The sequence below is a fragment of the Limulus polyphemus genome, unplaced genomic scaffold (genome assembly GCF_000517525.1).
Source record: "Limulus polyphemus unplaced genomic scaffold, Limulus_polyphemus-2.1.2 Scaffold635, whole genome shotgun sequence".
NCBI classification, from domain to species: Eukaryota; Metazoa; Arthropoda; class Merostomata; order Xiphosura; family Limulidae; genus Limulus; species Limulus polyphemus.
In genome coordinates this window covers 392134-417070 of record NW_013666245.1, presented here as the reverse complement: position 1 = coordinate 417070, position 24937 = coordinate 392134, and the positions used below count along the sequence as shown (strand labels likewise).

Here is a 24937-nt window from a genome sequence, read left to right as displayed (position 1 = left end):
ACCTCTTTGAGTGTCTAAAGGTAGTCGATAAGGCCACCTCACATGAGGTGAATGTGGAAGATGCTAAACACATGTCAAAGAGCCAGGTCAAAAAATGAGTTATGGTTAGCACTTATTTCCTCCTCTCACAATACACCATTTTCATTTACAATGGTAAATGCCAATCGTGGGACAATGCAGAGAGTGAAACAGAAACATGGCAACCATAGAAGTTAAATCCTGATGCCATGTAAAGGACCGCATAACCTCCATGCATGAAGCTTGAGCTTCAGGATGGCTGGGTTTACGATGTTGGATCACGGCTGCTTCAATAGAGACAGCTAAAGAGGAAGTGAAAGAGGTAGACACTCCTGAATGCACCAAAGAAGCAGAAACAAGAGTTGAGCTGGCCAATCAAGAGCTACCAACAGAACATGAAAAGGGGTTGAACGATTCATAGCTAAAACTTTCGGTAACAGACGAATATGTGGGAAGGCATAGAGGTGCAATCCTGTCTAGTCCTGACTAAATGCATCCAATGCCAGAGGGTGAAATACTGGAGATTAAAAATGCTGGAAGTTGAGAGTTCCAATGAGTGGCAAACATATCAATCATTGGTGTTCTGAACTGAGAGCAAATCCAATGCAAAGCCTTGCAATGCAGCATCCATTTTGTCAGGAGAATCTGGTTGGGTTGAGACAATTAATCTGCTACCAAATTCATCACCCCATAACACAGTGAGCTAGTAAAAATTATATGATGGGAGTGGGCCCAATAAAGAAGATCCAATGTTCAAAAACAGAGATCTGGACTGAGTGCACCCTTGACAGGAAATGTAAGACATCACTATGGAATTATCGAAGTGAAGCATGATGATTTTTCCTTCAATAAGTCCAGATCTTGAGTCACCTCCCTTTGAACAGCAAGAAGTTCTAAAACACTGAGGTGTAGGGAAGTCTAATCATCTGTCTATAGGCCCTGGAATTTCTGACAGTTGAGATATGCACACCATCCTAGAATTGAGGCATCTATGAAGAGATGAATCTCTGGACAAGGTGGCAGCAGAGGAAAACCTCTCATAGTATTGTTTCGATCTAACCACCACTCCAGATCAAAGATGTTGAACCTAAAAAAGGAGACTGGGGAATTTAGTGGGTTGCTGTTCCTGATCCATTAGTCCCATAGAGACCACAGAAGGGGTCTCATGTGTGCTCGTCCAAAAATAGAAAGAATCATCCATGCAGTGGAAGAAGGAGGCGTGAGTAAGAATCAGACTGCCTGTTCTATAACATGGAACTGGATGGGAGTCAGCTGAGCCTGACTGAGATAAGTGTTGAAAAAGACACCCAGACAGATATTATATCGTGTTGGAATGTGAATAGATTTCTTGGCTCTAGTAATAAAGTCAGCCTTGGTTGCTTCTGAAAGCAAAATCTAGGTGTGACATTCCACCAATTGATGAGATGGTGCCATCAGTAACCAATCGTCCATGTAATAGTGTGTGCACAGGCCTAAGGAATGGAGGTGATGAAAAAAAAGCTCATACAATATGGTAGAACACATATGGTGCTGATGCTAGTCCAAAGGGCAGAGCCCTGAACTGCAGCACCTGATCCTTTTGCACAAAATGCAGATAGTGGCAGGACCACTCCACTATGGAAACACGTAGAGAGGCATCAGTGACATCTAACTTGTTTATCCACAATCCTGGCTGGTGAAAAATGCCAACATAGAGTGAGGAATGAACCTTGAAGGATCTTGGGCACAACAAACAGACGTGAATAAAACCCTGGAAGAACTAGGATGACTCTCTCTCCACTGCCCCTTTGACCAACAAATCTCTGATAGCCCTGAAACGAAGTTCTGAAATCCGAGAATCTGCGAGAGGCAGAAACACTACAGGCTGGAGGTATAATGGCGGTGGAAATGTGAGATGAATGACTAATCCTAACACAAGGACTATGGTTCCGTGGTAAAGGTTTTCCACACATTCAGAAAGGCTAGGAGCTGAACCCCCACAAACAAGAAAGACAAGGTAGTCACTGTTGGTACAACAGAGCAGAAGAGCCTTCTGGGTATGAGTGGTATCTATTCTGGGTCCCAATGTACCAAGGGGCTAATGTCGAGGGTCAGGACACCACTATAGGGGCAGAACTATGACCTTACATAGGAGCTAAAGAAAATTGAGAAGCTTACAACATCAGGGATGAATGCAGACAGCAACATAAAACCTTGATTCCAATGGCTCTGGAACTCCCATAAAAATCACGTGTTGGAGAAAAAAGGCTTTACGTAACCCACAAAGGGCAGCAGATGGTAGACGAATGCTCTCCAACAAAATACCAGCCAAGTAGCTAGGGAAAGTGTAGAAACTGACAATCGAACCAAGGTAGATGCCAACAATGGTTCCAAATCATCATCAAATTGATGTGGCAATCACTTCTTGGCTTCCAACAAAAGTTGGAGGGATGATAAATATTTCAGAATTGTAGTTAGGGTCAGATGAAGCCTAGAAAATTGTAATCAATTCAGGTTGACCACAGACTCCATTCTGGAATCCCACATTTCCAGGAGCAGGTCTATTCTTTGAGAGTCTAAATACGTGTCCACCTGGCAGTGATAGGCTAAAGCATATTGTTCCGACAAACGTGGTGGATTAGACATAACTGTCCCTTCACGCTAACTGAGCAGTAAACCTTCCTGCGTGAACCACAATATTAGGGGATAGAGGGAGAACTAAGTATTCACCCTCAGACCTTTCCGCCATCAAGGAAGGTGCATGCTCAAAAGCAACCAACAAAAGACACAAAACCTCACACATTTGATTGACCAACTGAAAAAAAAAGAGCCAGAGGCGGCTGATTCAAATTGACCTCATGAAAAGTCGACAGAGTAAAGGAAGACACTAGAAAAAGCAAATCTAAATTCTCTCCAGAATGTCCAGGATTACCCGCATGTGCAGCCTCAGAGCCCTCCAAAGAAACACCACTGGAGCAAATTTGTGTGTCCATCTTACTACAAATAAGGTCACGAACAGTTTCAACTGACAGTGACTCTCCACCCCACCCCCCTCAACTGTTGAGCAATGCTAGATATCAGAGGTGGGATAGGAGAGATCTGATTTGCCTCCATGCCAGAAACAGTATTCTGGGAATTCATGTTGTATATTAGCTTGCCAAACAATTTTTTTTTCTTTATATGAATGATGCTCAAAATATCTCCAATGGTTGCAGTACAGAGAAACCCATTTGTTGTCAAGAAAAAGTGATAATATTATCTGAATGAGGTGCTTATATACAGCACCAGGATTGAGGAAGCATTGACATAATATTATCTGAATGAGGTGCTTATATACAGCACCAGGATTGAGGAAGCATTGACATAAGCAGAGAGTGTCACGCGACAGATATCACCAAGGGCAATTAAGTGAGGAATAAAAGACTGGAGCAAGTGAGGAAAAATCAGACCAATGCTTAGATGGGCAAAGGAAGGAAACCCTAGCAGTGGAGTTAGAGAAGGTAAGTATGCTTTGGAAGATATATTACTGAAGATTAGTAAGAACAATACAATAAACTCTGCTTCTATACAACCTACCAATAAAGACTTCCCTAAGAATACAAACTGACAATCTCCATGATATGACATGCAAATAATCCTGATATATAAATACAAGTATAACTTCATAAAGACCACAGCATACAAACAGCTATACCATGAATAAATAAATCCTAGGAATTAATCGTATTTTCAGTACATCAATTTGTTCGATGAGAAATGGTGGACAAAGTTGCAACAAGTCACCTAGTAACATGCAATACCACTGTCTACAGTGAATAGGATGACAATGCAGTTCTTGTCAAATCATGGTCCTGACACCCAAAACCAACAGAACAGACTTTTGATATTGTAAGAAATGTGGCAAAGGACCCATGTCAAACAACTGCTTTCATTGCAAGGCTGGTGAAAGAGCAGTATGGGCTACAAAGGCAGAGTAGCTACATACAAGCCACTATTCACTTCAAGCAATGTGGTATGTTGACAGCAGTGGGCATCACAGTTGTTATGACACCCTTCTACCTTATGAGACACTGTAATGTTTTTCAAATGAGTCCAGATATGCAAAACTCTCATACAGTGGATGCATGAGATATTACCTTTATTGAGCAGGTGTCCATTCTTGATTGTTCCCTGCATAAGTGTTCCACACAAGCATCTTCTAGGGATACCCTCATCCCATTTTTTGTTTATAGAAGTTAGCCCATGTTTAAGGTCTTGTAAATACAATGTGTAACTATGTTTCTGCTTTAAATATTGGAAAGTGCAGATCCATTAATACTAAAGATAATTTTGTAACCTTTGTTTTGTGTTAGTTTTTTTAAAAAACAAGATAGCATTTTTTCTGGAATGGGTATCTATTTATTTATTGGTGAACTCTGTATACACCATGAAACTAAAAAATATCCCAATACCTTATATACTCCAATAAAAATAACTTTTCTTACCTTCGAATGCAAAAGCAGCATGAGTTATTGCTTGATATCCTTGATTCTTTACCCAGCCACACGTATTTATTATTATTCCACTTGACTTTACTAAAATAAAATAAAAATTCATGTTTACTAAATGAAAGTAATAAGCATAAAAATTAAATTTTGTTTTACACTGAAACTCAATTAGATACTTATCTATAATATAACATTTTAGCTATTCTTTTGATTAATTGCCAAGATACAGACATGTTTGTTTTTCTATATCTTTTTACTTTATCTCCCACTGATCAATGGTCAATACTGCATGATTTTTTAATCTCCTTCACTTGACACTTTGACATGAGGTGATATGTCGTAAAATGTCTAGTAGTTTAAATGTAGTTCAATTAATTATGGCCACATGTGTTTTTCTGTGCATGGGCTTATTGATTGCCTGAATACTTTTAATCATTTTCTCAAGAAACCTCCCAACCACTGAAAGAAGGGAAGGAATAACATGGTAGAAGTATCTATTTGATTTCCATTGGAAGATAAAAGTAAAAATTTCAAATAACAAAACTTACCTCTACAAACACTTTTTAGGTGGAAAACCCTACAAATATAAGTTGAAATAAAACTGGAGAAAGTATAGTGTAATCTGTCATTCCTGAAAATGGAATGAAAGCAAAAGTCATATGATACACACACACCATGAAAACAGAGTGGAATAAAGATATCAACTGGCCAGTGGCATGGTTCCAGGATGCCAAACGTAAAAAATATATATAAATATAAAAATAAATTAATCTACATTTACAAAATAAAAGATAGATTCCAGGATTTGATTGAAAGTCTAACGTAAGAGAAAACAGATTTATCATAAAGCTGGAGAAATAATACTTGAGAGTTATAAATGGAAAACAACTAGAAATTAACAATGTAATTACAGATAATGATATCTATTATAGTTAGTTAAAGGGGGAAGCAAAGTAAATTAGTTTTGAGCACATAATGATGAGAAAAAGCTGACTACATAAAACAAATGGTTATATTTTTTCTGTGATAAAGTTTCCATATTCCAACTGTCAAAGGCGAGACGACTCATAATTGAACATTTTCTCCTGCAAATCCCCAAGGTGGTAGTCATTACTGACTAAATGACTCTTGTTTACCTTGCTTTTCTTATACTTTGTTGTCACTTTTTCCAAACTTTTTGTGAACTCTTTTTCAGGCATTAACAAGCAATGGTATCCGACATATATTTTTATCTACAGAAATATCCAGAACAATGAGCATAATTCATTTGCAGTAACAAGGTAGGTGATGTCATTCTTAAGGTAGAATAAACTTTGGGCACTTTACTCCTGTACTTCAAAAACTATGTTGTTTTTCTTTTTCCAACACCAGTAATAAAAACTACAACAAACCAAGCAACAAAACTATAGTCTAATCAGGGACAGATCAGTTTTTCAGAGTGGATTATCACTATGAAGGAATGAACAGTTGCACTGATAAGTTGATAAGTATTCAACTTAAAATAAGTAGCAATCAAAATCAGTGAGGAGAGTGAAAAGGCAAGAAAGAATAGACTTAGCTGAAAAAAACAAGACGAAACATCAAAGCACAGTGGACAGCAGAAAACAAAGATAACACTTCAACTGCCAAGATAAAAAAATTGTTAGAAATGTTTGTGCAATATTTTTCTTATTTAAAAATAAAGAAAAACATACCCTTTTTATTTAAATGTATTTTAGAGTTGATGCTATCAGCTAGTCTTGTAACTACAGTGTTGTAAAATGTAAGATTGTCACCAGGCCCTTTGTGTCCATAGTGGTAGACAAGTGGTGTTTGCTGGGAAAACCCTTCTTCTACATCTGCTGGACGTTCAACTATTAAAGCTCCTAGAAAGTGATGAATAATAAATTCTACAGGACAAAAAGTAAGAAATACAATGGTGTTTAAAAGATCAAGAAAGAACAAACTCCCCCATTCTGGGTTGGCTTTACTGAAAACTCATTAAAAATTTTATAACCTATATTTGGCTTCAAAAATCTATTTTTAGATCATTTTTTTACTTAAAAGTACAATACAATAAAATAAAGATAACCAGCCACTTTTTTTTGTTTCAGAATTTTTACGCAAAGCTATCCCTAGTTTTAACTAAAACACTAGAGGGTTTATTTGTTTCTTTGTTGTTAAACACAAAGTTACACAATGGGATATTTGTGTTGTGCTCACTACATTTATCAAATCCCAGTTTTTAGTGCTAGGAGCCTTCAGACTCAGCCAATGGAGGGCTTACACTAGATGGAAGGCATCTAGTCAAGAAAAACCCACCACCATCTGTTGGAATACTCTTGTCTCACTGAATAGAGAGTTGACCAATCTTTTAGTGCACCCATGGCCCCAAAGTGTGGAGGGTATTTTTGCAGCAACCACAAGTTAATTAAGAATCCTTGGATTCACAAACTGGGCATCCTAAATACTTTGTGACACCTGACCAGAACTCATTATGAAAGATTCTAATGCTAAATTTACCATCTGATAATTCAGACCTCATTTCCATAAAATTATGGAAAAAATCACACATTAATTATCATTTGATACTTTATAATCTATTTTTGATTCAGTAGAGACCAAACTAGGAATATATTCTAAGAACATTTAATGTTCTTGTTAATATTTTTAAGTGAAAAGAACAAAATCATAAAAGAAGTAACAGATCAGGTTATGACTGGTTATCAGCACCACCATGCAAACAGTTACTCAGTCAACTAAGGGTCATATGGTCATTCAAACTACAAGGTATATGATGTTTGTAGATGGTAAGGATAGTTGATTTAAAAATTATATGAAAGCACTGACAAACTAAAACTTACCCATTGTATTTGTATTCTTGATTAATCCAATATAAAAACATGCCCATTAAATGTATAATTTGAAAGAGAATGATTAGAAAGGATACAAATATTTCATAGAACAATACAAATATTAGCTTCTTGTATCATCTAGAACAACTACACAATATACAGTAATGTGCAAATTTATCAGAACACCTCAACAGTTTTTACTTTATGAACATTACATGTAAAATAGTCACAGATTTGATATTAACTTGTAATCATTGAAAAGTAATCTTACAGGAAACAATTACAAAATTAGTACACAAACAGTGTCTAAGTTTATTTAATACTATTATTTAGTGTGGCAACTCCTGGCATCAATAATAGCTTGGAATTGTAATAAAAGAAACAATATCATGTGTAGCTTACTAAAAAATCACAGTAAGTGGAACAAACTGTCAGAACTCTTCATACTGGAGAAACCAGTTTTGACACATTCATTTATCCTCTTCAGTATAACACTGTCTTCTGGTAGTAAAACTGGTCAACAATGTCTATGTGACCCCAGAATTTCAAAATCCTTTAAAGACACAAGAGATCAGGGAGTTGTTTAGCTTAAAGTGGCAATGAGGGGGTGTTGAAATTAGGTAGGCTTTTGATTAAGCAGCTTTCGATAGTGATTTTTTTTATGTAGTTATACATTTTGTATAAAATTCTTGTTGATTTCCAATCAATTTGATATCTAGAATCTTTCATATCAACTAAAATGGCATTACTTGTGTTTCCATATTTGATATCTATTTTTATGATCAAAAAATCTTGTGTCAACACTTCTTCCAGTTTCACCTAGATAATTTTTCTTTTTTCAACATTTTAAACAACTATAATTATATTTCATGAGCACAACAAATCAAAATAATAGTAGCAATAGGGTGTTCTAATAAATTTGCACTACTGTATAAAGTAATGGTTAACTTAGGACATTCTAATTATGTTTTATGTATGAATATAAAAAAAAAATGTTTTGGGTTATTAAATGCCATATTTATCATTTGCATGTACAGTCATTATAGTTTTAAATTTAAAAAAATCAAATTAGGTTTTGGTTTTCAGTCATCATATAATTCCATGCTTTAATGAAATAAAATTCTGTGAATTGTTTCCTTTAGTTAGAAGATAGAGAAAACTGTTTTTATTCTTTATTATGAGAAGGTATGAATTTGGTTATATACAGCCATCACTAAAGAATAACAGTCACTTATGCCACCAAAAATTCTTTAACTCTTTACCTTCACTATATTCATTCCACATTAATTTTTCTTCAGTTACATTCTACACTTGATTATTCTTGTGCTTTGTAGAATGTTTGCCATTTCATTTGTAACACTACTCTTTTCCAAACATTTCAAGATATCATTATCTACAAATATGCATTTAGCAGAAAAGTCATCACTATAAATTTATGAAACTGACTATCCACAGTTATGCAATTAATATTCAATAAGTACTGTTGTGTTTATATGTAAAACAATTTTTTTTTTCCTTCTGAGCTAGAAGAGAAGTCTTTGTATTCTTATTTCAACGCGGTCAGTTATTATCTATGGATAACAAAGCTTAAGGAGGTTGAAAAAAATATATTCTACACTTTTATAATCTTATTAAAGATTATATTTCATTTCATTAAATTTAGTGTAAAAAAAATATTCAATCTAGGTTAAAAAACTGACATTTTTAAACATTAAATGCATTAACACATTTGAAAACACTTAGAAAAAATCATAAAAACTACATAATTTAGGAATGAATGGCATTTACAATATAAAGTAACTGACAATGATTCTGGGTCTAATTTTTCATTGATATTGTCCATCAGCCATTAACCCTGAAGTACTGAGTTATAATTAAGTGACTGGTATCAAACCATGTTCTGCCTTTGACAAACTACGATTACTGGTTAATTCAGGTATGGCACAGGACCACGCTGTTGCTAGTAGACTGTGGAAGGATTGTGAGGCTCCCCCTCCCCTTTCCTAAAGAATAACAGTCACTTATGCCACCAAAAATTCTTTAACACTTTACCTTCAACTGACTATCACTATCAGTTCTCTGATGGAAGCTTAGTTTTACTGAATGAACAACAGAGAAGGAATGCTCCAGTTAGTTTTGAGCATTGCAACCGGCAGGATCAGTGCCATTAGCTATGTACAGCCACTAGTCTAGGAGAAGGTCACTCCAAAATAAAACCCGGATTGTTCTTCCACCAATCATCATGCCTAGCATTCCATTGGACCTTGAAAGCTCAATTTGAGGGTGTGTCTACAACTCGCTACTGCTGCATTTTAAGCACCAGTGAAGGCTGGGATGAGGAGGAAGTCCTGCGGTGATGGGTGACCGATGGTAATGACAGGCTTGAGGAACTTGGAGTCATTAGTTAGTCATCTGCATGTAGGCAGTTTGAGTATGATGGCTGTGGATTGAGGACAGAGTGGTAATAATCCAAGGTTCTGTTCAAGCAACCAGGCAGCCCTATTAACAGATGGATCTGCCTATCCTGGAAAGGGTTGCTTCAATAAAAGGATGGGTAAACATAGTCCACTCAGCAAAACCTGGCTGGGCCTCAAATTTTGTGGCTGAGTAAAGCATATGAAAATTTGTAAATTGGAATGTCAGGACACTCTTAGATCGAGAAAATAATTGCACACCTGAATGACATACTGCTATAGTTGATAGGGAACTGTATAGATACAGTATTGACATTGCTGTGCTCCAAGAACCATGGTTCAAAGGAATAGAGGAACTACGGGAAAAGAACTACACCTTCTTTGGGTCTGGCATGGGTAGCAAAGGGAGAAGCAATACTGGAGTAAGATTTCCAGTTAACAATTATATGTTGTCAAACAGATGGAATCATGCCCTGCTTCTATTCTGAAAGGCTGATGAAGTTGTGACTCCCTCTGTTCAAAAACCACTTCATCACCATTATGTTGGCCTATGCACAAACAAACGAAACTCACATAAAAGAAGAGTTCTATCTGGCCCTAAGGAATCTCTTGGATTCGGTTGCTGGTAGTGACAAACTTTTAGTTGTTGGAGACTTCAGTGCTTGTGTTGGTTCGGATCATCAAACTGGGAACTGTGTGTTAGGCTAATTTGGGAGAGGAAAGATAAACTCATATGGGGAATTACTTCTTAGCTTCTGCACAGAGCTAAGTTTGGCAATAACAAACACATTTTTCAAACTCTAAAAATGGTATTCAGTTGATGTCAACCCCATTCCCAGTGATGGACTCTCCTTGACTATGTTATAACACAAAGGCAGGACCTTACTGATGTCATGTCTACACAAGCCAAGCACGATGTGGACTGTGACACAGACCACACACTTATCCAATCCATACAATCTGTAGGCTAAAGATTGCTCCATTCGGTGCAAAAAAACATCCAGCTGCCTCATGGAAACTGAACAAGCCTTATTAGATGTCAGGCACACTCAACAAGCCACTAAGTGATAAAAAGCAGCTAAAGCAAACCTTCAAAAACATCTCTGCAAGCTTTAAGATCAATGGTGGCGGCAAAAGGCAGAGTTGATACAGTCCTTAGCTGACAAACATGATACAAAAGGGATTTTGTAGGTGGTATATGGACCAAAGCACCAATCAAGTGTTCCATTCATAAGTTTTGATGGCTCCAACTGTTTAGAAACAAGGTGGATATCTTGTAGAGATGGAAAGAACACTTTGCTACTTTGCTGAAGAAGACCTCAGTGATTTATGACGCAGTCCTGGATCAGGTGCCACAACTATCAATCAATGCAATGCTTGATGACCAACCAACTCTGGAAGAACTTGTGAAGGCAATGAAAATGATTAAATCTAGAAAAGCACCAGGCTTGGATGGTCTATCTGTCAACATTTTCAAAAATGGAGGACTAGTATTAAAACTAGAATTGTTGTATCTTTCTGAACAATGTTGTCAAACTGAAGAACTACCTCAAGAGTCAAGGATGCCCTAATTGTAACAATCTACAAATGTAAAGGGGGATTGACATGACTGTGGAAATTACTGAGGTGTTTTGCTCCTATCAACTGCTGGAAAAATTCTGGCCAAAACACTACTTTGACAGCTACAAACAATCTCCGAATGTATGCTACCAGAAAGCCAATGCAATTTTCTAGTGAACAGAAACACAATCGATTTGATCTTCTCTCCTTGGGGCAAATTCGGGAAAAATGTATCAAACAAAACATGCCGCTGTATGCTGTGTTTGTCAATTTCACCAAAGCTTTTGACAGAGTGGAGAGAGAAGGGCTGTGGGCACTGCTCGCTAAAGTTGGCTGTCTGCAGAAGTTTCTTGCAATTGTTCGCCAATCTCACAATGGCATGAATGAACAGGTATCACAAAGGGGTGCCACAACAGAAGCTTTCCGAATAGCACATGGTGTCAAACAAGGTTGCATAATGGCTTCCATGGTATTTACTCTGCTTTTCGCTGCTATTCTGGATAAAACATCTGCTAATCTTGCTGAGGGAATTTACATCCGCACAAGAATCGGCAGCAGTCTTTTCAATCTTGCAAGACTGACAGCTCACACTAAGACTATGGAAATCTGTGTCAGAGAGTTGCTGTTTGCTGATGATGCACTGTTTGTATGCAATTCTATAGATGGTCTGCAGACCATTCTATATCACTTTTCCAAAGCATCCAAAGCTTTTGGGCTAACAATTAACATCAAAAAGACTGAAGTCCTCCATCAGCCATCATCTAACTCTCACTATGTAGAGCCAACTGTTCTGCTCATTGGTGACAAGCTAAACATCATTAGTCAATTCACTTACCTCGGCAGTATGGCTGCTAACGACAACAGCCTCGATGCAGAGCTTGACCATAGGATCCAAGTGACATCTGCCTCTTTTGGGCAATTATATGAGAGGGTCTGGAAACAGTGTAGCATACAACCAAAAACCAAGTGCAAGAGACTTATTCATTCTATCTTTGTTCATATAAATGTCAGAATGATCCTGAATATATTTTTGGAAGACTGAATCACTAACGAGGAGGTCTTGAAGTGCACTGATATGCCCAGTGTAGAAGCTATGCTTCTTAAAAGACAACTGTGCTGGGCTGGTTATGTCATACGTATGCCAGAACATAAACTACCGAAGATTATGAGAAATTTCCTCTGGCCAGTGATGGAAAGGTGGACCAAAACTGCATTACAAAGATGTAATAAAGCATCACCTGATCACAGCTGATATACCTACTACCAACTGGGAGTCTCTAGCCAATGTCAAATGGCACAAACCCATCAAGGAAGGTTCATAGGTTGTACACCACAAATGGGTGAAGGTATCACAGGATCGTCATGCTTGGAGACACACCTTACCTACAGTTCTTTGCACAGTACAATGCAGCATTTGTGAAAAGAAATGTGCCAGCAATTTTGGGCTTCGATCACAGAAGCACTGGAAGCACAGTTGACAATCTAAGCATTGATGGTTTCTTCCCCCTTCTCTACGTCATCTTCAATTATTGAAGGACTGCCACCCCACCAACAACAGGTTATTGGATGTTACTAAAAATATTGATCATCTTTAATTTTATTTTTAATGAAACATTTAATCTTTTTATTTCTACCTTATGACAATTAATAATTCCCTTTATTGTAGTAACACTTATCTACTTGACTACTCACTGATGACTGAGTCTTACAAGATTATAAAAATGAAAAAATTACAAAATGATTTAAACTGGTTCGAACTTATAATTTCATTAAAACTAAGACTCTTAAAATTGTAGTTCCTAATCAAAAGCAGTTATATTTGTTATAAGAGAATCTTACCAGAATGTAAATATGCCTTACTCTTTCTTAAAAACATTCATAAAAAAGTAGTTTCAAACAATCTGTATATGTATAATGCTCAAGAAAGTTCTGAAAAAAAAAAATAAGAAAAACAATATGTAGCTACTTGCATCTGTGTTAATACTCACACAAAAGTTTTGAATGAATTTGATCTATAAACAGACTTTTTATCTTAAAATTTTCTAAAGAAATACAAATATATATTAATATAAAGTATATTATGAATAATATGTTATTCCAATAACTTGTTGACTTCACACCTATATTAACTTACCAAATGTAATTCCAGGAAAACTTACACTTTTTACACTTAATATTCAGCAATACTTGGAATAACTGATATGACTGATTGCAACAACATCTTGACCAACTCAATTCCAAGTTTTGTTTTATATATATATGTATATTACATATATATACACACACACACACTAAAGCTGGGAAATTACATTTGATACATTAATTTGTACACCACACTTCCTACAACCCGAGCAAGCAAATTAGAAGCAAAAACAAATTGGTGTGTACTATTGTCTTAACTTTTTCAATCACTGAATTATTCTAATATGGTAATAATTCTTTTGGGTGTTTTTAAGTAATTCTCCAATTACCCTTGATTTCACATTATAAGACTTCTTAAGGTTGTCATTTGAACATTTGCAAAATTTTTCCACAAATTTTATGGACATTTTCTACTTGATGGATGGATTATCATTTGTTTTTCAAGTATGCAGTAATCCCAAAATGACCTTCTGTGAATCAAATAAGTTGATAACTGAATAATGAAAACACATTTTACTCTCACAATAAGGGTAATAATGTTTTTTAGTTAAAACATGTCATGACTAAAATTATCACAAAGCATGGTAGTGCTTAGTATGTACAGATGGGCCAGGAAAAACATGGACATCGCATATTATGTATTGGTCATCATAGTCTCTTTCTTATAACAATGTACAAGACTTTTATAAACACCTAACTTAGGTTATCGAGGTTTTCATAAACTGTGAAAACCTTCAGTTTAGACAAAAAACTTGCCAAAGTAGAGAATAAGCAAGTAGCGTAACAGCCAAATGTTCTGCTGATTACCCTGATTCCAGCATCAGAAGGGCTAGCTAACTAATGCTTGATGTTGTTGTGATGATTTACACACCAAAATGTTGCATTTTGACTTGAGAAGAGCAACAGCAGTATAGCATTTCACTAACTTCAACATACAACGTTCATCAAGACAACTCATGACAGCTGCTTTCATAGTGACTGCGACATATTAAAAAAAAGTGGGGAAACAAGTATTTAAAAAATGTGACAAAAATAAAAATGATGTTGGGATGGCAATGCCAAAAGAACAGAAACAAGGTTGGGATGAACCACAAAATCTTACAAAAATCCCTAGATAAGAGATCACTGAGTCAATGTTTCAAGTTTATGGAAATTAGCCATTGTAAGACTTAATAGAATTATTCAGTTTATATGCTTTAACTCAATCCTGAGTTCACACAAATGAATTCAACATTTAGTTCTAGATAAAAGTGTTTCTTGGGAATATTTGGCTACTTATATAGGGAATTTTGAATGGTTTTGGGTACATACCTTGTTTCTGTACATTTTGGCATTGCCATCCCTATGTCATTCTAATTTTTATTTTTTTATTACTTGTAAATAATTAAGTAGCCAATTAGACAATTTATTTATGTACATTTTTTATATAAGATAAACATAAAAACAATATTCAATAAAGATTTGAGTCATCACAATATTTTGCAATCACCTGCCACACTCACTAAGCAGCAAAAGTAATTAATCTGATCTGATGACAATTTAATTTAATTTGGTGAACATAATAAAAAAAAATTATATTTACAAACATCGTAACACAGTAAAACCACAGTATATCTTTTTCTACAGTCAATTTAATATTTCCATGTTGTTTATTTAAATCAAGAAACATGTCCACTTGTCCTTCATTCTCAAATACAGTAAATGTATCACTGACATATCTTTTACACAATACTGGTTTAAATTCTTTAAGAAATTCTTGTAACTAAATCTTTTCAAAACACATAAACACATTTACTAGTATAGGGTCCAAAACTTGATCCTATATTAATTCCATGTATTTAATCATATACATATCCATTAAAAACAATATGTGATTTATTTGTTGCTATTTCACATTGTTGTCAAAATACTTCTTTGAGTATACCCTCAAAACTACCTTCATTATTACAAATAAAGTTTACATATAATTCATTGGTTTCATCCAATCATAGGCACTGAACAGAAATATTTTCAGGGGGGGGGACATGTATATAGGGGATCAGCTTTTTCAGTCAATAAACTAAAAGAATGTGTGTTATGTGTGCTTAAATGCAAACACAAATTTACAGGTTTAATGAAAATTACTAAAAATATTTAGCTTAAATATGATTTTAAGTTTACATCATAATATATGCAATTTTTTATGAAATGTAAGGAGGGGCAAATGCCCTCTCATGCCTCTTTCTGTATCCAATGGCATGTTAGTAAATAGTAATTCTACTCAAAACTCAAAGTGGTCTTTCAAGGTATAATCATTATATATAAATTCCTTTAAACCATTATTCAAAATTTTGGCTAGTTTATAACTATAACATCCAATAGTTGATATGATAGGTCTTATTGAACAATTTAGTTTATGTATTTTTGGTAATACATAAAGAATACCAGCATGCAAACCAGTTGGTCATATTTTTGTATAATTATTTTTCAACTTCAATAAATATCTACTTTTCTTTGTTTCCCTAGATTTAGTTAGATCTTGTTTTGAAATACAAAATTTAATAATATTATTTACAATTTCAAGAACCTTATTGTTATAGCCTTTTTTATTTAAGATTACAATTTTATTACCCTTATCGGGCTGTAAATGCTTAATTTCCTTAAAGCCTGCATTTCTGGCAAACTAATATTCCATGGTTTTGGGTTGAAATTATACACGTGTAAACCTATACTACAAATATGTGTTTGTACATTATCAAAGTTTATCTGTGCTCTTTGATTAATTACACTATCCTTAAGGTCCTTTAACAGAAGCTAAAACCCAAGTAGATAATTAATTTTTAGGGGTAAGAGCATATCTTAAACCCAGTGATAATACTTTCTTCTCTACATCACTTAAAGTATACTTTGATAAATTTATTACATCATCAGGATTTCCTGAAAATGATTTACTTATTTGTTTTTTCTTTAAATTTAAGAAATTTCTTATTTTGTGTTATTCTTATATTCAACTAATTATTGTTATTATTTCTAGTAATTTCATTAATCAAGAAGGAAAAAATCTAAAGTCTTAACACAATTCTTTAATATTGAATAATTGTTCTAATTTTTTAACACTTTTTTTTTCTTTATATTTAGCTTCAGCTTTCAAAAACCCATTTTTTTGGCTTCTTTATATTGCTTCAACTCTTTTAATCTAAAGTGGTAGTGTTAAAAATGTTGGACCTTGCACTAATTCAGAAATTTTAAAACTTAGTTTACATTTATTTAACATAAGTTTTCACAATTTTTAAATCCCCTTAATACCTATCTACCACATCTTTCATGGATGATACTTATCACAAATTTGTTTTTTGGAAATCTCAAGAAGGATAAGAATTTAAAGATAAACAATATGACAAAAAACATTGTCTAATTAAGAAACCATAATATTTCAAAATGACCCAAACAATTCAAATTCTCATATCTGTTTGAAAACATCTTAGGGTTACAAACATACTTGTGCACTATGACTGAGTTAATATGAAAAGTATAGCTAATGGTAGCTAAAGTATGGTGACACCCCCATTATACTTTTGGAATTCATCTTCACATTCAAATTTACAAAATACCCCCATTTCTATTATTAAAGTTTCAGTTTTTAGTTATAATTTTGAATGGAAAATCAGTGTCACCAAACTGTACCTCCCCAAGTCTACTATAAAAACAAGCCAGTCAAAATTCAAAAACTTAATTGGTTCAAACCTTCCACCATACTTTAGCTACTAACAGTTGCAATTTTGACATTAACTCAATCACAGTTCACGGGATATGGTTATAACTCTAAGGGTGTTTTCAATAAGTGAATGAGTAATGAAAATAAAGTAAAAATTATTCAAACTTTTTATCAAATAAGCACACTCACCTACTGTTCCAGGTATAGAAATTTGGCCCTATAAAAACAGAAATGACATTAGTCTTCTTATGACATAATTGGACATAACCTGTACCCATATTACATGTAGATAATATAGAACAATGAGATGTTTTGTAAGAACAATTTTATTTTATCCTTAAAACGTGAACTTTTGAGCAGTTATCTACAAAAGCTTCACATTAACTGATGTACTGGTCACAGGCATCATGATTACTAAAAATATTTAAGCTAAGCATTATACTAAAATAATAACAATGCTAAAAAAAATTACAAAGAACTATTTAATGTAACAGCCATAATGTTTATAACTGAACAATACAGTCTCAACATTTCTGTGTAATATTTTAATATCTCTACAACAACTAAATTATTTACAAAAAATATTAGTAGTTTAATTTTAATTTCTCATCCTTTTTAAAATATAATATCAATCTTGGAATGTAAGCTTGAACTACAATAGGAATTAGCTATTACCAAGAAATGTTTATCTGTATGATTATATATAAATTCTAAGTCACAGAATTGACTATGACTGTGTACTCAACTATTTCATAAGCTATTTTAATAGTTGATAAAGCTTGAATTTAAATTTAAATAGACCAACTCAAAACTATTACATTTTAATTTGTAATATTTTACATGAATACATTTTTTCTCAGTTAGTGTATACAATTTTGCATTTGTATTAAGTTTTAATTTTTTTCTTTCTACCATAAAATAAAATTTATCTTAAGTTATAAAAACAGTCATAATACTCATTATATCTAAAAACCTTTTTTTAAGTACATATTTTTTGTCCAAGCTATGTATAATGTAATCAACTTTAATGTATAGAAAAATATCAAATGGGGTTTTGTGAAATAGTTTAATATTTTTTCAGTATGCTTGAATAGAGTTAACATTTTTCATGTTGAAAATTTATTTTCAATAGGTACTTACTGCACCAGTCTTTTATACCCCATCAGATTCGCACCATTTCAGAACGTGCTGATCCTGTGACTACCCTCCACCAATCATACTGTGCTATATGTACTAGCATATTTAGCTCCCTCTATTATTCTAAAACAATCCTCACTTTCAAGAATTGGCAGGTACAAACCAGAAATACCAGCATATCAGTGGAGAAGAATAGTAGGAAGTGGATAAGAAAAAGTAAATATCTATAAGAAATACATTTTCAGTGTAAGAAAATGTTAACTTCTGAAACAGTCTTACTTTCTCTCACCCAAAGCTAGAATCCCACATCACAAAGGTGGAGGGGCCGGTGAAGGCGCATCAATATACAATCAAACAGAAAGTGACCACACAGAAGTAGTGCTATACCCCACAGATGTTCTTTCTTTTCATATTCTTGCACACCTGTGAGGTATAGAACTACTTCTGGAACAGGTATGTTCTTCACCCAGTTATTAATACAGTAACACAAAGAGAGTGGAACTGAGTTGGTAGACACCAATGGATTTAGGAAAGAGACATACAGCACCAAATCAGTGGAGAAGTGATGTATAACTATGACTTGAAACAGCACAGTATAGACAAATATGGAAGGTCTAGTGTGTAAGCTACAACATGCCAATATAAGTATGTGCCAATGGTAGTGCCTTGGGTTACATCAGATTATGTCAAGTGCAGTCCATCCACCGGACAGCAACAGTAAGTCACAACACAGCATAAGAATTATTTTTTTCAAGAAAATAACTCTTACCTTAATGACTGATGAACATGACTTCTTTGTACATATGGATCACTGACACAGTTGTGAATAAGGATGATTCAAGTTTGTTCTCCAGAGAAAAAAAATTCTATGATAACTATCATACTTTCATTTCAAAGAAACTTTAGATGTATGTAACACATTTGGAAGGCTTTTAACACCTTTGAAATTAAAATACCAATTAATGTTATACATAACTGCTACATATAATAGTAGTACTTAACACTACCTTTTTTGAGGGGATATAATTGACAGCTTTATTTTTAAATATCAAAAAATCCCAAAGGAATGTCACAAAAATATAGGAATACACACAAAAATATAGGAAGACTGGATGCCCTGATCCAGGCAAAACATCCAGAGGAAACACCTCATATAACATATTTTGATCAACAAATCCAGTCCTCCCAGGCAAAAAAAAAAAAAATCAAAAATCCAGGGGAAAAAGCTTGGATATATAGGTTTATTTATGGGTATGAGTGTGTTCATGAGTTTTTCATAACCAGCCCGTTGTCAACATGCATGTCATACTTCATCCACATATATAGCAAGCCATAGTAGCAAACATAGTGACAGTAAGCTATAGTATGGTTGCGGTTCTCTATGAATAAGCCAAGTGTGGTCCATTCAGGCAAAAAAACATCCAGGGGCAGCACCTTCAAATACATTGGATTATGCCAAGTGCAGTCCATCTGGACAAAAACATCTAGTGGAAGAGCCTTGGATCCTGAATATTATGTTTCTGTATAATCATTGTTCAGTATAGAAATTGATTTAACAACTATAGCCCTCTTCTCATCGAGTGAATACACATGATCTATGAAGTTCAATTTTTATTTGTTGTACAAAACCCATTCAGGAGGAAACTGCCTCTGGCCACCACTCCAGCAACTGGGAAACAGAAGTGGTAAGGACTCCAATGCTCTACTAGAAGAGAAAGGGGGGGGGGGTAGGAGAATATGCACTGGGGAGTTCAGAGAAATGACACACTGGAGACAGTGCAATGGGTGTTTGTGATTTCCTAATTTGAAAACCAGAAAGACCCTAATTGTAGGAATTACAGGTTAGTGGGATGGGCAGACATCCCCATCTGCTTTTCTCAGTAATTCCATGAGTGACAGCCCTTTATATATGAAAAAATGAACGTATATATATACATACACATATTTAGTGCTAACATAATATTAAACATACCTGACCAGGCAACATCCAACACCAGGTGAGATCCTCAAATATCATGTATTTCAGCTAAATTAAATAAAAATAGTAATAATATGTTGACTAACCCCAGTGAAAAGCAAACAGACGTATGTAGAATTGGCACAGGAGGAAGATACAGCTAGGTCGTGCAGATGTGCAACAAATGTATTGATAGTTGTCCACATATCAGCCTAAATGATCTCCTCCATAGGTTGGTGGATTCGAGCAGCTAAAGACAAAGTTAGATGACAAATTTGGTGCAAAGAAACATTGTGCAGATGAAAACCATCCATGGACAAGTCAGAATATGCCAGTTGTATGAGATGATGAACCCAACCAGTGTGGGTAGTAGGTGACAGATCATGGGAAACAGGGGGATTTCATGGAACAAATAGATGGGAACGAGAACCACAATAGGAGGCAGTACAAGCCACACAACATCACAGGCAATGAACTGGACAAAGACAATGATCCAGATCCGAACGGGAGTACAGGTGGGAAATGGAATTAAGGAAATAGGAGAAAAGGCTAAACAACCTTCCCAGGGAGTAGATGTCTTGGAAAGGAAGGGCCAATCTGGATAGAGGATAACATATGAAGAATGGTAGAGGATGCAGAAAACATTAATGGCATAAATATTGGAATGAAGATGACCATATGCCAGTAGGAGGAGGAAATAGGTGTGAAGAAAAAGATGGTACAAGGAAGAAGTTACAATGGGTTCAATGAGAGAACCGATAGCACATGAAGGGCAAAATGAGATCTCCATCCAGCAGAACAAAGGGACATGGCAGACAGACCAGATGAAAGGAATGTAAAAGGACTGAAATAACCAGAGAGAAGTAGGCTTTCTGGAAATGGGAAAAAGGGAAGGTATTCGACAGGGTAGCCCTATAACTAGGAACAGTTGACTTGGACAAACCCTGATCAAACAACCAGGTGAAGAATTGAGACAGATGAGGAGCAGAAGATCAGGACTGGCAGAAGCCAAGGTGAATGTACCAAAGTCTGAAGGAAGACCAACATCTCTGGTACACAGACAAGGAGGAAAGTTGAATGGTATAGGCAAGGAAAGACATCTATATGAGGGGTGAGTTCCTAATCTGAAGCAACAAGGTATCGGACAAAAGCCATGCAAGAAGATGGAGTTTTGTGATGTTGGAATGAACTACATCCAATCGCGATTGTCTGGGAGAAGAGATTGGTACAGAGATAAGGGCCGAAGATGTTGCTCAAGCAAGGGTCAAAGCAGAGGGAACCACATCTGAGTTGGTCAATAAAGAGCAATGAGCAGGGCACGACAAGGAATAGTCTGGATAAGGGAAAAGACTCTAAGAAGGCGTCTGATCAGAGGGTAGGGATATAAGTGAAGAAACCCTCCAAAACTGACTGAACGCATCTAGCCCCAGAGCTGAAGGGTGTGGAACCTGAGACCAAAAGGAAGGAATTTTGTTTTCCAGTGAGTGGCAAACACATTTATATGCAGAGTCCCCAGTTGAGAATACACTCTCTGAAATACCCATGGAAGAAGGGACCACTCCATGGTGATAACCTGGTTGGTTCAAGATAAGATTCATAATGCTGGGAAAGTGACACACTAAGACCGTTATGTTGTGGTCGTAAAGAAAATACAGAGTCTGAGAACACAGAGATCTGGATTTGGTTACCACTTGCTTGGTGATGTAGCTGACAACAATGGAATAGTCGGAATGAACTGCAACCACCCACCCCCTCAGGAGCAGGAGGAAATGGTACAGAGCCCGACAAACTGCCAAAAGTTCCAGGATGTTGAAAATAGAGAGTAGCCTCTATTACTTACCATTGACCAGATATTTCTTGGGAATCGAGGAAAGCCACCCAACCCACCATGGAAGTATCAGTAAAATGGTGACACCCCAGACAAGGTAGAAAAATCCACAATGGAATAAGATATTGAGTGGGGTTAAGAATGGACCTTTCCAACTGGATCAGAAAAACCCACCTGATTAGCTTCCTGAAGAAGCAAGCAGGTATGGGAAGTGACACACACAGGAGCCAGTCATCGATGAATAGGAGAGTCCAAAGACCCAACAAGACTAGCAAAAGAGTGTACCACTCGACAAAACACACAGAGCCGAAGAAGGACCGAATGGCAGTGCCAGGAACTGGAAAACACAACCCTTGTGGATGAACTGAAGAAAACAACATGACACTGGAGTAGTTGAAATATGAAGATAGGCAACTGTCAGGAAAATTTGGTCATCCAGAGACCCAGGGGAAAAAAATTCCCAAAGTGAAAGGTAGGACTCCATGTGAAGCGAGGTGGCTCCAGATAAAAAGTTCAACTGAGACAGGTCAAAGACAGGTGTCCAATCTCCTGTCTTTCGAAGTAGAACAATTAGATGGGAGTAAAATCTTGGTTGAGTGGGCACCACCCAATCAACAGTCCCTTTGTGTAGTAGGTCTTGAACAGACTAGGCAAAACAACTGGAAGAGGTACGATCCTGAGGAGGAGAGAAGATTTGGGAAGTGGATAGGGGGGAGCAGAACTGGAGGCAGAAACCTTCAGATAGAACCTGTAGAACCCACAAAACTGTTGTGAAGTGTAGCCAAAAAGACACATAAACTAAACATACTTTGAGAAAGTACTCATTACTAACAAACTAACAAAACATAGAAAGTTGTAGAGTATACAAAGTACATAAAAATAATGAACCTGCAAAATTATGAAAATCGACCTAAACCATAAAACAATAAGCAACACCTAAAGTACAAAAACCACTAAGGAAACTTAGAAGATAAAAGACATATAAATATTGAACTTGTAAGTCTACTAAAAAAACTGATAAGACAATGGACACGAAAGTGAAAAACCTACCCTGAAGAACATGAGAATAAAAAGGTACCCAGTTAACAACAATAAATTTTGACTCAAATCTAATCTCCAATTAGATGTGACTAGTAGTAAAGAAAAAGGAACTAACTAACAGAAATAGGGAAAGGAAGTATAAATGATGAACTAATACACCAACAAAATTGGCTGAAGTTACAATTACCTAAGTAGTAACTATCATGCAAAACTCATACATATACTGAAAATTAAAAAAAAAGTAATAATCAAACTCTAAATGCAAATTAAAACACAAGTAACTTGGATGGAAAAATAATTATAAAAATGTAACTGACCGCATACTGAGCAGAGAAAACATAAAAGACCTAAATTATCTCATGAGGAAATTAGGTCAATCCCCAAAAGCTAACATAAACTTCCTAAACTTGGGTATACCTACTGGGAGTAAGGAATACACACTGAAAACTTTTCACAGATTTCCTGGGTAAAAGAACAAAACTTAACCCAGGAGATTACATGGAGGCACAGTAACAGATGGAAAGTGCTGTAAAAAGAAATTTCCACTCAGTAGTTACATCTTTCCTCACAAAAAATCATAACGTGAAAGGAAGAAATCCTTGGCCAAACATAAGACATGATCTCCCCATGAACTAAAGCCTGTGCTTTCCCAGCAGACATCGTTAACCCCGAGACCCGGGGATTCATGTCAGCCACTGTCTACTGTTGTGGGAATTTCATAATCCTCCATATTAAATCTCAAATTCATATGAACAAATTAGAGTTTGGAAAACAGAAATATTTCTAAAACAAACAAGTAGAAACAATGGAAATCAAACACAAGAATTCAAAACCTGAAGTTGAAACTGATATAAACTTTTGATCAAGCACAATCAAGATTTTGTAGTCACATGGAGGGTGAATTAAAACACACATCTATATACTAGAATGCCAATTGAGAAAATAGGGATTGTTCTAGAAAAGTAGAGGGAGCTAGCTGCACTACTATAGATGGTACAGTATGATTGATGGAGGATAGTCACATGGTCAGCGCATGTTCTGAAAGAGTGGAGGTAAGACCATTTTGGAATTAGTTTTATATACATAGATAATCTGCTCGTGCATTACCTTCACAAACTATTGTAGACGTATAAAGCACAATGATTTGAGCTCATGCAAGTGTGATGTTTAAAGTTATCAGAGTAAGAAAAATCATAATACTATCTGCTAAAAAATACTTATTAGTTCCAGATGATGCTTTCTAGGGTTTTATGTTTTTATAAGGGTGTATTATACCTCTATGCCTGGGTACCCTTTACTGCGCATGACAAAAGGTTTTAGTGTCTTACATTCAAAATTTTATTAAACTACTTTTTGTTTATGTTATACCAATTAAAATAGCTAATAATCCATATTTTAATAGTATACAAGTTTCAAGTTCTTAATTCTAAAAAATCTTGAATTTCCACTAGTGTGACACACGTGACACATTTTGTCTTAGCATGTCATCATCCTTATTTTATCCATTACCTCTCGAAAATGTATGAAATTGAACTTAAAATACTCTCTATAAAATCATTATTGCTTAAACAAACCATAATTTTTATAGCCTTCAATTTTGTTTGGTTACAGAGCTATCGAATAGAAATCACACCCCCTCCTGCCACACCCACCTGTCACATCCTCTCTTCCACAATTCGTTGATAGTTCTCTCTTACATTTCATTATATATTACCTATAACCAATAGAGAGTCAAGGTTTTCATCTATCAAGTGGCACATTGTATAATGTTGTGTTCTGAACAGATAACCATCAATTTCACTCGAAGTAGCAACATCGTTCCCATGGGAAAGTTAACGACTAGCTT

The 24937-nt window shown here is 35.4% G+C and overlaps 1 protein-coding gene across 7 annotated transcripts in view; it reads right to left on the bottom strand.

Annotated features, from left to right (window-relative positions):
• Positions 1 to 24937, bottom strand: part of LOC106459600 (protein CLP1 homolog) — a 107609-nt gene that overhangs the window by 46581 nt on the left and 36091 nt on the right. For all 7 annotated transcript variants that reach the window (XR_002610601.1, XR_002610600.1, XR_002610602.1 and 4 more), the window contains 3 exons: positions 17318 to 17345; positions 6179 to 6349; positions 4482 to 4571 (listed from right to left, as the gene is read on the bottom strand). Coding sequence is in view for 4 of the 7 variants with exons in the window: in XM_022386121.1 (XP_022241829.1) it covers positions 4482 to 4571; positions 6179 to 6349; positions 17318 to 17345 (289 nt within the window). In the remaining 3 variants the exon portion in view is untranslated. The remainder of the gene's footprint in view (positions 1 to 4481; positions 4572 to 6178; positions 6350 to 17317; positions 17346 to 24937) is intronic.